Here is a 13,343-nt window from a genome sequence, read left to right on the forward strand (position 1 = left end):
AAAATGTCATCAGCATATCTTATCCACATAATTAGGTTAAGAGCGACTGCATATGTTTGTTGTATTATGTCATTGTAGCTGACGTCTGGTTTCAGTTTGAGATTGAAAAATATCGGTCAAGAAATGCCAGAGGAAAAGAGCAGCTCTTTAGAAACAGTTATTGTTATATTAGCGGGAACGGCTTCTTTATTTATTGCTGGTGGGAATTACGGAGATGGTATTCTAGTCGCGGAATGGGTTGATTATTTTCATCGCGGTAGCGGAGTTACATCATGGCTCGGTACTGTTATCATAGGCATCGGTCTATGCGGAGGTTAGCTATACAAAATCGTTAGAGAATATATATATATATATATATATATATATATATATATATATATATATATATATATATATATATATATATATATATATATATATATATATATATATATATATATATATATATATATATATACGTTTTAATGCATTGGAAATTGGGTTAAACGTGTGGAGGATTAAATCATGAGGTCAATCCCGACATCTCATTTTAGATTAGTTTATGAAATGTCACTGCCTAACCCCCATCCTCGCTCGCCAGAGTTTGATTTCCTCCTGAAGCTCGCGCCAACACAAATCATGGCCACTAGCCGTTCGTTAAACTGGTTGCCTGTCCCATTCAATATGGAAATTGAAGATAGAGACCGGTCACAGTCTAGCCCTTCGTTGGCCTATTACACCGCCCAATGGGGCGGACCGATTGTCGCTCAGCGGCTACCAGTCTATATGATAGTATAATAGTCGAAATATAGAAATTGGATTTGATTTGTTAAATCTTGTCAAATATATTTATTCACTTTCTGTGATTAAGTGAGACTGTTTTTCTTTGTTACCCCTGCAGTTATTATTATTATTATTATTATTATTATTATTATTATTATTATTATTATTATTATTATTATTATTATTATTATTATTTTTATTATTATTATTATTAATGTTTTTATAGTGCCTGTATCCACACTGTTAAATGCACCCTATGAATATGCAATTAATGCCAATAATCACTTTATTCATTGCATTCTATAGCTCCTGTTGTCAGCCTGCTCGTGAAGAGATTCGGTATTCGGAAAGTTTTCGTCATCGCTTCAATAATCAACGCCTCAGCGTTAACCGTGACGTCATTTGTGTATAATTTCTACCTCGCTATAGCACTACGGGTAGTTGCAGGTAAACAAACGTAATTTCCGGTCATGGCTTCTATAAAGAATTTGAAGCTTAGCGCAGGGGGTCGGTTCATGTAAAAAATCTGGTGCTTTGGTCCGGAACGTCCACGTGATTAATTTGCTTAATTGCTTTTGACTATAAAAGCATTTGTAATTTTGTAATTGCAAAGTTTTAGCTTATGACATGTTGCATGATTATGTTGAATTTCATGGTAAGGTTTTTTATTATTGTCACCAGAGGGCGTTGAGTAGCTGAATAACTGGCGTATTGTTTTGGTCTCTAGGCATATTTTGTAAGCACAATCAATATTCTAAAATTGTATCTTGTGACATTATCTATGATTATGGCGAGTTTCGAGATAATTTCTTTACTTTATATGTTCACCAGGGACATTGAATAATTATATTTTCCGATTATCTCGCATTTTAAATCACTTTCCAAGTGGGAGGTGTTGTTCTTTGACCACTAGTTTCGATTGAATTAATCTTATGGTGATTTTCTTTAAGCAGAAGCCAGTCTTTATCTAGCTTCGATTGCAAACATGGGATAATGAAACAATATTTCTCTATTACAGGATGTGGACTCGCTGCTCAACTGGTCCCTTATGTCCTATACCGGTTCCCCAAACATACAGCCATCGCGCAGGCCATATTAGGAGTCAGTTTTTCGGGAGGAGGTTTCACTTTCCCGTTTATCATAAACTACTGTTTGAAACAGTACGGTTGGCGCGGATGCTGTTTGATTATCGGTGGTATCGCGTCTCAACAGTGCGCTCTAGGACTTCTGTTCCGTCACTGGTCAAATAAACCCCGTCCAGAACACGAGGAAAACCAAGAAGTATTACTGGAACAGAGCAATGGCGATAATAACAAAAAATTTCGTGATCTTCACCAATTAGATCTTTTTAAACGGAAAATGTTCGTAGCTTTTGTGATACATTCGTTTATCTTACACGCGTCTGCATCAGTTATTTATGTCCACATCGTATCAGGATCCAATCTGTTAATGGGAATTTCCATAGAGCAGGCTAGATTTACTTTATCGGCGATAGCCTTAGCGAATTTAGTCGGTCGATTCGTTATAGCTTTAATGACCAAACATCCTCGGATAGATTCGCTTACTGTACATGTAATACTGAACACATTTCTGGCGATTCAAGTTGGTGTGATACCATTTATGAAGGGTTATACGGCAGCTCTGGCAGTCAGCGCTTCTATCGGCTTTTTGTTATCCGGTTATGGCTCTTTATTTCCACTGATACTTTTGGATTTATTCGGAAATGATTACTTATACATGTCATACGCGTACAGTATATGTTTCGGTGGTGTAGGCTTTCTACTGGGAGCTCCTGTTGCAGGTTAGTACGGCCTGAATTTCCTATTCTAGTAGAAATTCGAATTAGTATTTTTCCTTTTTCCGAAGATCGTCAACCCCAACATATAAGATTACAAGGGATGAAAATGATATTCATCAACCATTTATGAAAAACTCTTAAGTCAGTTTTGAAAGCTAATAACATCCCTGCACACTAAGACTAAAAGGAATGTTTCCTTGAGCTAATGATTAATTCGAAGTTTCGACTACATTTTCATATTCGTCTTTAGGAATAAGTATTATTCAGTGAGTTAAATTCAGTATTCCTGAAGATGACCATTTTTCAGAGTCTATTTTGGACCAGTTTTAAAAACAAGGACGGAGTCGTGCATGTCCCTGTAGAAATGCATATACTTTACAATATGTTGGAAGGAGCTTATTGGCCTTTGGTAAAATATGTTTTATGGATGACATCAAAATCATGGTTTATATACGTTGTGTGTTAATTATTTTCAGGTTGGATTTACGACACAACTGGAAACTACGCCGTCTCGTTCTATTCCTGCGCTGGTTTACTGATTCTAAGTGTTTTAATACTGATTCCCGATTGGATTGTACATATCAAGAAACTGATGAAAACCAACCAAACTAAAGACCATAAAGAGACGATTATCTCAGCGAATTATATCGCCAGTCTGCAGAGTCTTTCCTGATTATAATTGTTGTTTTAGATCCACAGATATCGAACTTGGATTACGACAGTGTTTGGCTTCAATAAACAGAATTTTTTAAGATTCGTTTGGCTTTAATAAAGAGAATTTTCTAATGATTAAATTTTGTTGTGTTCGATCATCACATCGGAAGTGGCCAACCAGATATAGACCAGACATGCTCCAAAAGTTTCTGGTCGGATGTATGGTCCTGCCGATCGACTAGCCGAGCTGAGACCCGTAGGACCGATGGTCACTTAGTGGTCACTTTATACGGCTATAATACGGACCGCCGAGACACGCCCGCCGCAGCTTCACTAAGACAACTGGACCCAGTTCCACACTTGTGAGTTAACTCAGAACTGTGGAACTGGTCCCGCCGGAGTACCTGATTAGAATAAAATGCTGGGATATGTTAATTTCGTGTAAAAGATAAATTTGTGCGTTCGCCGGGAATCGAACCCGGATCCATTGCTTGGAAGGCAACGATGCTAACCTTTACACCACGAACGCCACTTGCTGGCGTTTCAATTCGACTAGTAAGCCATTTCTAACACCCGGTCTCTGAATCTCCCGCCCTCTGAATGTTGCATATCGTGTTTTAACAAATGGTAACATACCTTGTATGAAATTATGGGATAGTTAAATTGTTATTGGAAAATATTGTAATAATCATGAATGGATTGTTTATGTTGTTGTTGCAATATTTTTCATCTGATGATAAAATCATGTAAAGATTTTCGATAAACCTAATGTTTGTTTGTTTATAAACCTCTATTTATGATGGAACGCAGTTTTTACTGGTTTCATTGAGTCTGGAGTCATCTGTTTGCTCAAAAACATAAATAAGTTTGTTGTTTGTTTTAAATCGGTGCTAGTAATGATAACCTGTTTCTCCGCAGCGGCCGGGCCGTTTTAGTAAACTACAATAAAATTTGTAATCAGTTCATTTCAATAGGTTAGCCACCGGGTCTGGTAATGGTTAGCCTGAACGTGATTATAAAAAAAGAAATGTGCATGGTAGATAGGCGGCTGGCTGGGTCAACTTAAAGCTCAGCAGACTGAGAAACAAGGTATCAATATTTTAGCCTGATTACTAGGTTCGAACCCCAGACACCCCTGTTCATCACATGAAGCCTGGAGAATGCCTAACCCTTTATCAACACGTGCCGGATTATAGATCCTTGCCTAGTAACAATAAATATTTGTCTAGAAACATGTTTACCCAATGTCAGTACATGATTTGCTGGCTCGACGATAGGGACGCAAGGCTATCAGGACTGGGTCAAAAGTCAAGCATCCCACAGACCGGCAACCAGTATATTCTATCTACTTCAGCTCTCAGTTCTCAATTTATATCAAACTGCAAGTCGCCTTTGGTTCGAGTCCGACAGTATTTTTAAATAATCTCAAAATTTGGTTCTCTTTTTTTCGATTGTGTTTCTTCGAAAACTCGTGAACGACAAATCGTCTTTTAAACCAGTTGCAATGAACGATTTCTCAAAAAGTAGAATGTGATATTTATATTTTTCATAAGAGCTACGAGCAATCATCGAGCAATCATCTCATCATGAATGATTGCTCGTATATGAGAGGTTCGCGTGTTAGTTGCTTGTACATGATACGTTATCACTAAGCGTCCTAAATTTATTGATATCACTTTTTCCGAATACAGTTCAACAAAGTGTTATAGTTGATTTACAGTAATATCCATGGCCTCAGACAAAATGGTCGTAAATGAGAGCTCGGATCTGTTGGAAACAATCATTGTCATATCTGCCGGTTTGGTCTCTGCGTTCATTATGGGTGGAAGTTACACCGATGGTATTCTAGTAGTGGAATGGATGGAATATTTTCATCAGGGAAGTGGTGTTACAGCTTGGCTCGGTACAGCCATCGTTGGAATTTGCTTTTGCGGAGGTTAGTCCATTTGAATAGATTATATTAGTACAGATTTATAACGATTGGATGAAATAGCGTCAGGACAAACGTTTATAGATTGGGAAATCCCGTGTTTTTTCTGATCCGACTAAAAGCGATGTACTTTAACAAACAATACATATATGAAATATGGCGCAAACCCTTATGAATAATAGTTGATGTCTAGTTTCCCAATTTCCTTTATATTTTAAGCACCGGTCGCCAGTTTATTAGTGAAAAGATTTGGTTTTCGCAAAGTATTTATCATCGCTTCAACGATCAACGCATCCGCATTAGCTGTGACGTCATTTACGTACAATATATACCTGGCTATGGCACTGCGAGTTTTAGCAGGTAAACTTGCATTTTATGTTTATGTTTAATAGTGAAGGCGAATTTCCATATAGCTAATTCATTGCACAAATTATCACAAATCACAAATTATCTTCGCGCGACAAGTTAAGTATTCATGCACGTATCTCAGTAAAGCTATTTTTACTAAGTCATTATCTATAGTCCGATCTTTTCTTTTCTATTAACCGCTTTAAAACAAGAGCGGTATAAGAATGAAAATTATTATTACATTATATTATTTTCAGGATTTGGTTTAACCTTCCATTTCTGTGCATTAGGGCCGTATCTACTGTACAGATTTTCAAATCAAGCGGCACTCGTTCAAGGGCTTAGAACAGCTAGTATTTCGTTAGGTATTCTCACGTTTCCGTTTATCATAAACTACTGTTTGAAACAATACGGTTGGCGCGGATGCTGTTTGATTATCGGTGGTATCGCGTCTCAACAGTGCGCTCTAGGACTTCTGTTCCGTCACTGGTCAAATAAACCACTTCCAGAACACGAGGAAAATCAAGAAGCGTTACTGGAACAGAACAATGGCGATAACAACAAAAGATTTCGTGATCTTCATCAATTAGATCTTTTTAAACGGAAAACCTTCGTAGCTTGTGCAATACATTGTTTTATCATAAATGGAGGATTGTCTATCATATATGTACACATTGTGTCTGGAACTAGAGTTTTATTAGAAATATCTCCTGAACAGGCGAGATTCACTTTATCGGCGATTGGTTTATCGACACTCTTTGCGCGCATCGTCGTTTCATTTATGGCCAAACATCCACGGATAGATACATTCACGTTATACATAATACTGAACATATTACTGGCGATTCAAGTTGGTGTGATACCATTTATGAAGGGTTATACAGCAGCCCTGGCAGTCAGCGCTTCTATCGGCTTTCTTATGTCCGGATTCGGATGTTTATTTGTACTCATTCTTTTGGAACAATTTGGGAGGGAGTATTTGTATATGTCGTTTGCATATAGTCATTCTCTGGGAGGACTTGGATATTTGCTCGGTGCTCCTGTTGCAGGTAACATTTTCAAATACACAATATTTAACAATGAATCGATCACCATGAATCTTCTTGTTCGCGATGAATATTGCTGTGACTTTGATGCGATTTGGAAAATATAAATATTAACGGGTTGGAAAGATGGAGATTCCAATGTACCGTACAGGTTGTCTTGAGGATGACAATGTAAAGGACTTCTCTCTAAAATGAAGTCAAGTAACAAATGATTTCAACGTTTCAGGAATATCATAGTCATCAACTATTATCTAATAGTCATCTTCAGAAATACAACTTGTTTATCATGTTCTTTACAAAAACGTGCATCGACATTTCCAAATATTTCAACTCTGATATAATAGATTATTCATGCAGATGTATATATTGTGTTAATTATTTTCAGGTTGGATTTACGACACAACTGGAAACTACGCCGTCTCGTTCTATTGCTGCGCTGGTTTACTGATTCTAAGTGTTTTAATACTGATTCCCGATTGGATTGTACATATCAAGAAACTGATGAAAACCGATCGAACTAAAGACCATAAAGAGACGATTATCTCAGCGAATTATATCGCCAGTCTGCAGAGTCTTGCCTAGAGATCTACAGTTTTTTCTCAAATATAAAAAATGTTTATTTTACGAAAGCAATTTCTTCCACTTTCATGTTTTATTTCGATCGAATCGTGATCTTCAGGTCATATCACACACTGAGTACAAGAGTAGTACCGGTTAGCTTTATAAGATAAAAACCCACTATCTACAGATTAAGAGAATTTCAAAACAAGAATTTATTTATTCAATCTAAAATATATAGAATACACGACGTTTCGATCTCACCCTAGAGATCATCGTCAGGTGTGAGACTAAAAACAGGGGTATATATACAGAGGAGAACAGGTTAATTGAGTAAATTGGTGAGTGAGTAAATAATTAGTGTTTGGCAAGACATGAAGTAATATACTTAGAAAGATACTTAGAAATACTTAGAAACCGGTTAGCTTGTTTATAAGACGCACGAGTTTCGAATTAAAATAGGCCTAAATCAAAGTTAAATAAATTATGAGGGATATTTTATCTTATTTCGTTGTTCTGTAATTAATTATCTACTCATTCTGCCTATAAATACTGACTGTTGTTTTACCATTGACTCTCTAACCCTACGAGCAACAGCTTAACAGCTCTAACTCATTCGCCCGATGAAGCTGCTGTACACGTTAGTAGCGAAAGCTCACGCGCGTCTAATAAACTTAAGTATTCTCCGCCTCGTTGACTATCTACTGAATGACTTAAATTTCTCAAAGAATGCCTGAACATTTCTAAGTATCATCCTTCTTTCGAAACGTTAAATCCGACGTTAAGTGGCGTCTATGACACGACGGGTCCCTGGCCCCTAACGGGTTTGCTCCCCTTCTATTCCATTCACAACGTTTTTTACAAATCTGTTTCTTTTTTAGATAGATCTATATATTATCGATGTCTAAGCACAGCTAGTTCTCATTTTGATTTTAATCTATTTCTATCGTAAGTCATTGACATTGACATTGACATTTGCAGCGACTGCCGGACACCGATAGACAAACAGTTGATTCGTTGAAACCGTCAAGGTAGCACTAACGCGACGATCCTGAAGATATTAGGATATAGGACACCTTAGCTCGAAGAAAAATATCGGACTCGTTTTATTCAGTGTCACCGGGATTCTTTGTGTTATTAAGCGACTCGGCACGAGACATTAAATCAGGCATTTTTTCGACAAACTCGATCTTATTCTGGTTGGCAAGAAGCTACGTATATCAAAACGCGTGTGAGGTATATCTAGACGACTAGTGAATGCATATATAATAAATGAATATTGTGGCACCACGGGAACAGATGTCACTGATGAGGGATTCCGTGAAACCGTTTGATATGCCCCCCATATATAGGAATTAGACTTTTTTTAAATTCTCAGATGTATTAAAATTATAGATAGCCTACTAGGCCTATATACGTTGTGACTCGACACCAGCTGAGCTCTACAGCCAAGAATGGCGCGCAACATCGCTCCGGATGAGAATGCCAGTCTTCTGGAGATCATTATCGTTTTTGCGGCCGTTGGATGCGCTGAGTTTATAACCGGTGGCAACTATGGGGACGGGGTTCTAGTGGCCGAATGGGTCGACTACTTTCACCGTGGTATCGGTCTTACAGCTTGGCTCGGTACAGCTATTCTAGGAATTGCATTCTGTGGAGGTAGGCACCTGGTAACAATATGTATTTTCTTTGGTTTTTTTTCCACTGGGTTTTGTATAGGAGTAAACACGCGCGATATCTTGAGTAAAATGTGTTCAGCCCAGCAGTCACCCGAGTCATACCGGTGTCGAACTAGCAAATTGTTCTTGATAGCTTGAGAGGTCACTCGGATTAATGTCCATTTCATTTGAGAGCATACCGGGTGGCCTAGCTCAGTCAGTTTTAGTGGTACCTGATAAAAGTATTATTAGGACCAGAAATCACTGGCAGTCGACCTAAAACATCGTTTTTAATCCATTTTTTTAAACTGAATTGAAGGATATCCTAAAAGTCTGCAATGAAAGGGGTTCATGAGAGAAAAGAGACTCCATGATTTGAAAGTTAAACAATATTTTTCCAAGTTTGGTGTGTAGGCATGGAAACATATTGACGGCCGGAGCCACTTTTCTCTTTTCAACCCCTTTCAGTGCAAATTATTTTGGATATCCTTCAATACAGTTAAAAGGGATAATAAATCAATGTTTTAGGTCGACTGCCAGTGCTTTCTGGTCCTAATAAGACTTCTATCTGGTATGTACCACCAAAACTGACGGAGCTAGGCCACCCGGAATGCTCTCAATTCAAGTTGAAATAGGCATTAGGCTTTTAATGCGCCGGTAAAGGTCACAATGCAGCATTCTTCTTCCAAAAAACCGGCAGCATCAACTGGTTGATGAAACATGCGCAAATAGATAGCCTATATAAATGGCCTATATTCACTCAGTGTGAATATTTACGGGGAATAACAAACGGTTCTTCTTCATTTTCAGCTCCAGTTGCAAATATGTTAGCTAGACGATTTGGATTCCGTAAAGTATTCTTCATCGCTGCAACAATCAACGCTACGTCCATTGCTCTGACGTCATTTGCATATAGTATTTACGTTGCTATAGCTCTCCGTCTGGTTGCAGGTAAACAATAAGACATGCCTCGCTCGGTGGTACCTCAATCATTCTCTAGATGTTTTATTTTTCTACGGAAGGTTTTCAGCTTTCGGTGTTGAAATTTTGAAAAGTATCAGACCTAAGCCCCTAGTTAAACAGGGTTCGATCTAAGCACTTGTCCGATTGCCCGGGACAAGTATATTCTCATCTGGGCGAGTAGGTTATCATTATCACTTGTCCCCCGGGCTAGTGCAATTTTATGTCTCAGAGCTTTTTGCCAATCGATACAACAGGTGGACTGTCTGTGTAGGGCAAGTAGCTTTTGGAGGGGGCGAGCGAAATTTCATATATGCTTGCCCCGGGCAAGTGGCTTTCATCCCTTAGATTTGACCCTGTTAAAGGTAACATAATGAAACCTAGAGTACCGGTATAATGGTAATTCGATCATGTTTCATTATTTTCAGGTTGTGGTCTAGCGATTCAGATGAACACGTTATGTCCCTATATAATGTGTAGATTTCCGAAATATACGGCTATTGCGCAGGCGATACGGAGCGTAGGTATAACCGGAGGAGGCTTCGCGTTCCCGTTCATTATAAACTCGTGTTTAAAACAATTCGGTTGGAGAGGATGTTCCCTAATCATCAGCGGAATAGTCTACCATCAATGCGCTATAGGACTCATATTCCGTCGCTGGTCGAATAAACCAACTACAAAACCGGAACACGAACAAGCAGCTCGTGAATCGCTGTTAGACCTCGAAAGCGGCGACGACAATTCCAAAAAACGATTTAACAATCTTCACCAGTTGGAACTTTTTAAGAAGGGAATGTTTGTATCGTTCGTTATTCATTCGATGGTGCTGCATCTCGCTGTATCTACTATCTACGTACACATCGTAACCGGGACTAGAACTTTACTAGAAATATCTACCGAACAGGCGAGATTTACTGTGTCAGCGTTATCGTTAACCGGTCTGATCGGACGCTTTTTTGCGTCGTTACTGACCACACATCGCAGGATAGACACCCTGACTTTCTATCTAGCTCTGCATACATCGCTCGCTATCCTTGTTAGCATAATACCTTCTCTAAAAGGATACACAGCAGCACTAGTCGTCAGCGGGTGTATTGGATTTTTATTATCAGGGATATCCTTGTATCCGCTAGTTTTACTCGAACTGTTTGGACGGGAATATTTGTACATGACTTTCGCGTATAGCGAGTGCTTTGGCGGTATTGGTTATCTGCTAGGCGCCCCGATAGCAGGTAATGATACCATCCAATACGAGGAGAGGATCCGGGGGGACTTGCGAGACATGAACAACATCAAATCTTTTCAGTGCCCTTTCTCGTTTTGTCAAAGGAAGTTGGTACATTTCAGAGTGCGTCTTCCTATTGCCTCTTTGGGCATGAAAGCGCCCTTTTGTATATATGTTGCACAGGTTCTTCTTCAAATTGCCCCTGGATCCATGCACCCCTGATTGTATTCACCACTGTAATGTAAATGATCAAGCTTCTTACTTTCCACGTGTTATCATGTTTTGAAATGTCGTTTCAGGTTGGCTTTACGATTATACGAACAACTATGCGATCTCGTTCTATTTCTGCACGGCGGCGCTGATAGTATGCGTCATTATCGAGATCCCTCAGTGGATTGTTCACATGCGAAAACGAAAACAAAACCAACAAATAGAAATTCAGGAAACTTTATCGTCAGCTAAATACATATCAAGTGTTCAAAGCCTCACATAGAATGAACCACTATACATAGAACGACGAACCACGATAATTAAATAGATAATGTTTTCATTTTTAACAAATTGCGATTCTTCATTCAGTCGAATATATAAAAGTCTATAACTTTAGAGCGAAGATAGCGGTGACCGAACTACACGTATATACACGACAGTGTCCTCCTCATCTGCCTCGCGATACAATTTCGTACGATTTGAAAACCAGTTTAACCGAATCCTTCAATACTTATTGTGAGAAGTTTTAAAAAATATGGCGATAACGAATGTCTGGTGCTGATCCGATCTAAGGAATGAAAGCCACTTGCCCGGGGGCAAGCATATCTGAAATTTCACTCGCCCCCCTCCAAAAGCTACTCGCCCTACACAGGCAGTCCGACTGGTGGCGCTATCATCCATCGTATCGAGTGGGAAAAAAGCTTTGTGACATAAAATTACACTAGCCCGGGGGACAAGTGATAATGATAACCTACTTGCCCTGATGAGCATATACTTGTCCCGGGCAATCGGACAAGTGCTTAGATCGGACCCGTGAGTTCATTTTCAATGTAGAAATCTTGAGATAAAGCCCAGCAGGATTCAGTTTCACGAAAAAGTTTAATTCAAATTTTTGGTTTCATTGCTATTGGTAACTTCATGATTTCAATGAGGCCAACAATTCAAACTCAACGGATTTAAGCTTAAACTTTTTCACGAAACCAGACCCTGGGATTAGTTACAAAAAAAGGATTAACTCAAGCGTTTTAAGATGAAGTGAAATATTGAAGAATTTAAATAGGACCAAGAGTTGCGAACCTTTTAGTTAAACCCGGCCTTCGAACTTCACGTAATTGTTAGGTCGAGTCAGCTGTTTTGATGACTGGTTTAAACCTTTTTACTAGCTGCAGCGTTATTATTACTAGCGTCGCTGAAGGCAGTGATTCCTACATTGATAACTATGAGAATAAACGAGAAAATGGCGACCACATTACTCATATCATTTGCCACGTGTTCGTGAGCGGATGTTCCTGGTTTCTTCTTTCCTCCTCCTCCGCCTCCACCCTCTTCATTATCATCCTTATCTTCTTTATGCGACTCTTTATGTCCCACAGCTAGTAACAACACAGTAATAATCACCTCCATTCCGATCGAAATGCTCAGCAGAGTTATCAACAAATTGAAATATTCCACTTCGTTTTTGCCGCGGCTCAGGGTTGTCCTCAGTTGTGTAATGTTTGAAGTCAGCAGCGTCAAGTTGGACAAATTGTGAACGTTAGTTTTCTTCGTATTGTAACTTTTCTTCGAGACGACCCCGCGCTTTTTAGATTTCGCTTCAGGTTTTGACGATGACATCTTCCCTTTAGAATCGGTGCCTCCATAAATCTGTTTAGTTTTATCGTCGATCAAAGATTGATCCGCTTTAGAACCGGGCGATTCCTTCATGAAAAAAATAAATCCAAAATTGAAAAGTTCATTGATTCAACGTGAACAATTTTCAAATCAATTCCACATGTAAATCCTCATTCGGAAAATTCTACAAAAGTTTTTAATATTTAACATTTTAAACTCATCTGATATTAACCCAATTGAATGGATTTAACTGAATTGACCCGATAATTAAATCTTGATGAATAGGTTTAATCCGAGACAAAATCATTTTCAGGTGGTTTTGAGAACATCACATAGGCCTACGAATGTAATTAATTTTAGATATCTATATCAACGAGAACTTATTCAAATTTCGTGTTGTACAAAACAAAGCTTACCATAACCCGGGACCGATCTCTCCGTCATCTACAGTTCAATTAACCAACTCCAGTTAATTCTGTGTAAATCGCACGAGTTTCATTCTTTTTATATCAAAAAATCAAATTTCAAAGTTTTCGTTACACAAAAAATCGGGTTCCTTTGTCCACGAGGTAAAATGTTGAAT

The 13,343-nt window shown here is 38.6% G+C and overlaps 4 protein-coding genes and 1 non-coding gene across 5 annotated transcripts; 3 read left to right on the forward strand and 2 right to left on the reverse strand.

The window, feature by feature from the left end:
- Positions 1 to 73: 73 nt before the first annotated feature.
- On the forward strand, positions 74 to 3,860 carry LOC141905925 (monocarboxylate transporter 14-like). The gene is made up of 4 exons (XM_074795030.1): positions 74 to 313; positions 1,069 to 1,209; positions 1,781 to 2,563; positions 3,037 to 3,860. Exons 1-4 carry the CDS (start codon positions 124 to 126, stop codon positions 3,231 to 3,233), a joined length of 1,311 nt encoding a protein of 436 aa, XP_074651131.1. The 5' UTR covers positions 74 to 123; the 3' UTR covers positions 3,234 to 3,860.
- Trnag-ucc (transfer RNA glycine (anticodon UCC)) lies at positions 3,672 to 3,743 on the reverse strand. Its single transcript has one exon. It is a non-coding gene; the product is annotated as a tRNA-Gly (tRNA).
- A 438-nt stretch (positions 3,861 to 4,298) lies between the features above and the next one.
- On the forward strand, positions 4,299 to 7,120 carry LOC141906362 (monocarboxylate transporter 14-like). Its single transcript, XM_074795611.1, has 5 exons — positions 4,299 to 4,303; positions 4,935 to 5,150; positions 5,364 to 5,504; positions 5,750 to 6,541; positions 6,924 to 7,120. Exons 2-5 carry the CDS (start codon positions 4,943 to 4,945, stop codon positions 7,118 to 7,120), a joined length of 1,338 nt encoding a protein of 445 aa, XP_074651712.1. The 5' UTR covers positions 4,299 to 4,303; positions 4,935 to 4,942.
- Positions 7,121 to 8,104: 984 nt separating this feature from the next.
- LOC141906022 (monocarboxylate transporter 14-like) lies at positions 8,105 to 11,435 on the forward strand. Its single transcript, XM_074795167.1, has 4 exons — positions 8,105 to 8,755; positions 9,565 to 9,705; positions 10,143 to 10,946; positions 11,239 to 11,435. Exons 1-4 carry the CDS (start codon positions 8,551 to 8,553, stop codon positions 11,430 to 11,432), a joined length of 1,344 nt encoding a protein of 447 aa, XP_074651268.1. The 5' UTR covers positions 8,105 to 8,550; the 3' UTR covers positions 11,433 to 11,435.
- Positions 11,436 to 11,876: 441 nt separating this feature from the next.
- Positions 11,877 to 13,314, reverse strand: LOC141906161 (ninjurin-2-like). Its single transcript, XM_074795380.1, has 2 exons — positions 13,177 to 13,314; positions 11,877 to 12,847 (listed from the first exon to the last, which is right to left on the reverse strand). Exons 1-2 carry the CDS (start codon positions 13,177 to 13,179, stop codon positions 12,296 to 12,298), a joined length of 555 nt encoding a protein of 184 aa, XP_074651481.1. The 5' UTR covers positions 13,180 to 13,314; the 3' UTR covers positions 11,877 to 12,295.
- Between the last annotated feature and the right edge of the window lie 29 nt (positions 13,315 to 13,343).

The sequence above is a fragment of the Tubulanus polymorphus genome, chromosome 5 (genome assembly GCF_964204645.1).
Source record: "Tubulanus polymorphus chromosome 5, tnTubPoly1.2, whole genome shotgun sequence".
In the NCBI taxonomy this organism is placed as follows: Eukaryota; Metazoa; Nemertea; class Palaeonemertea; order Tubulaniformes; family Tubulanidae; genus Tubulanus; species Tubulanus polymorphus.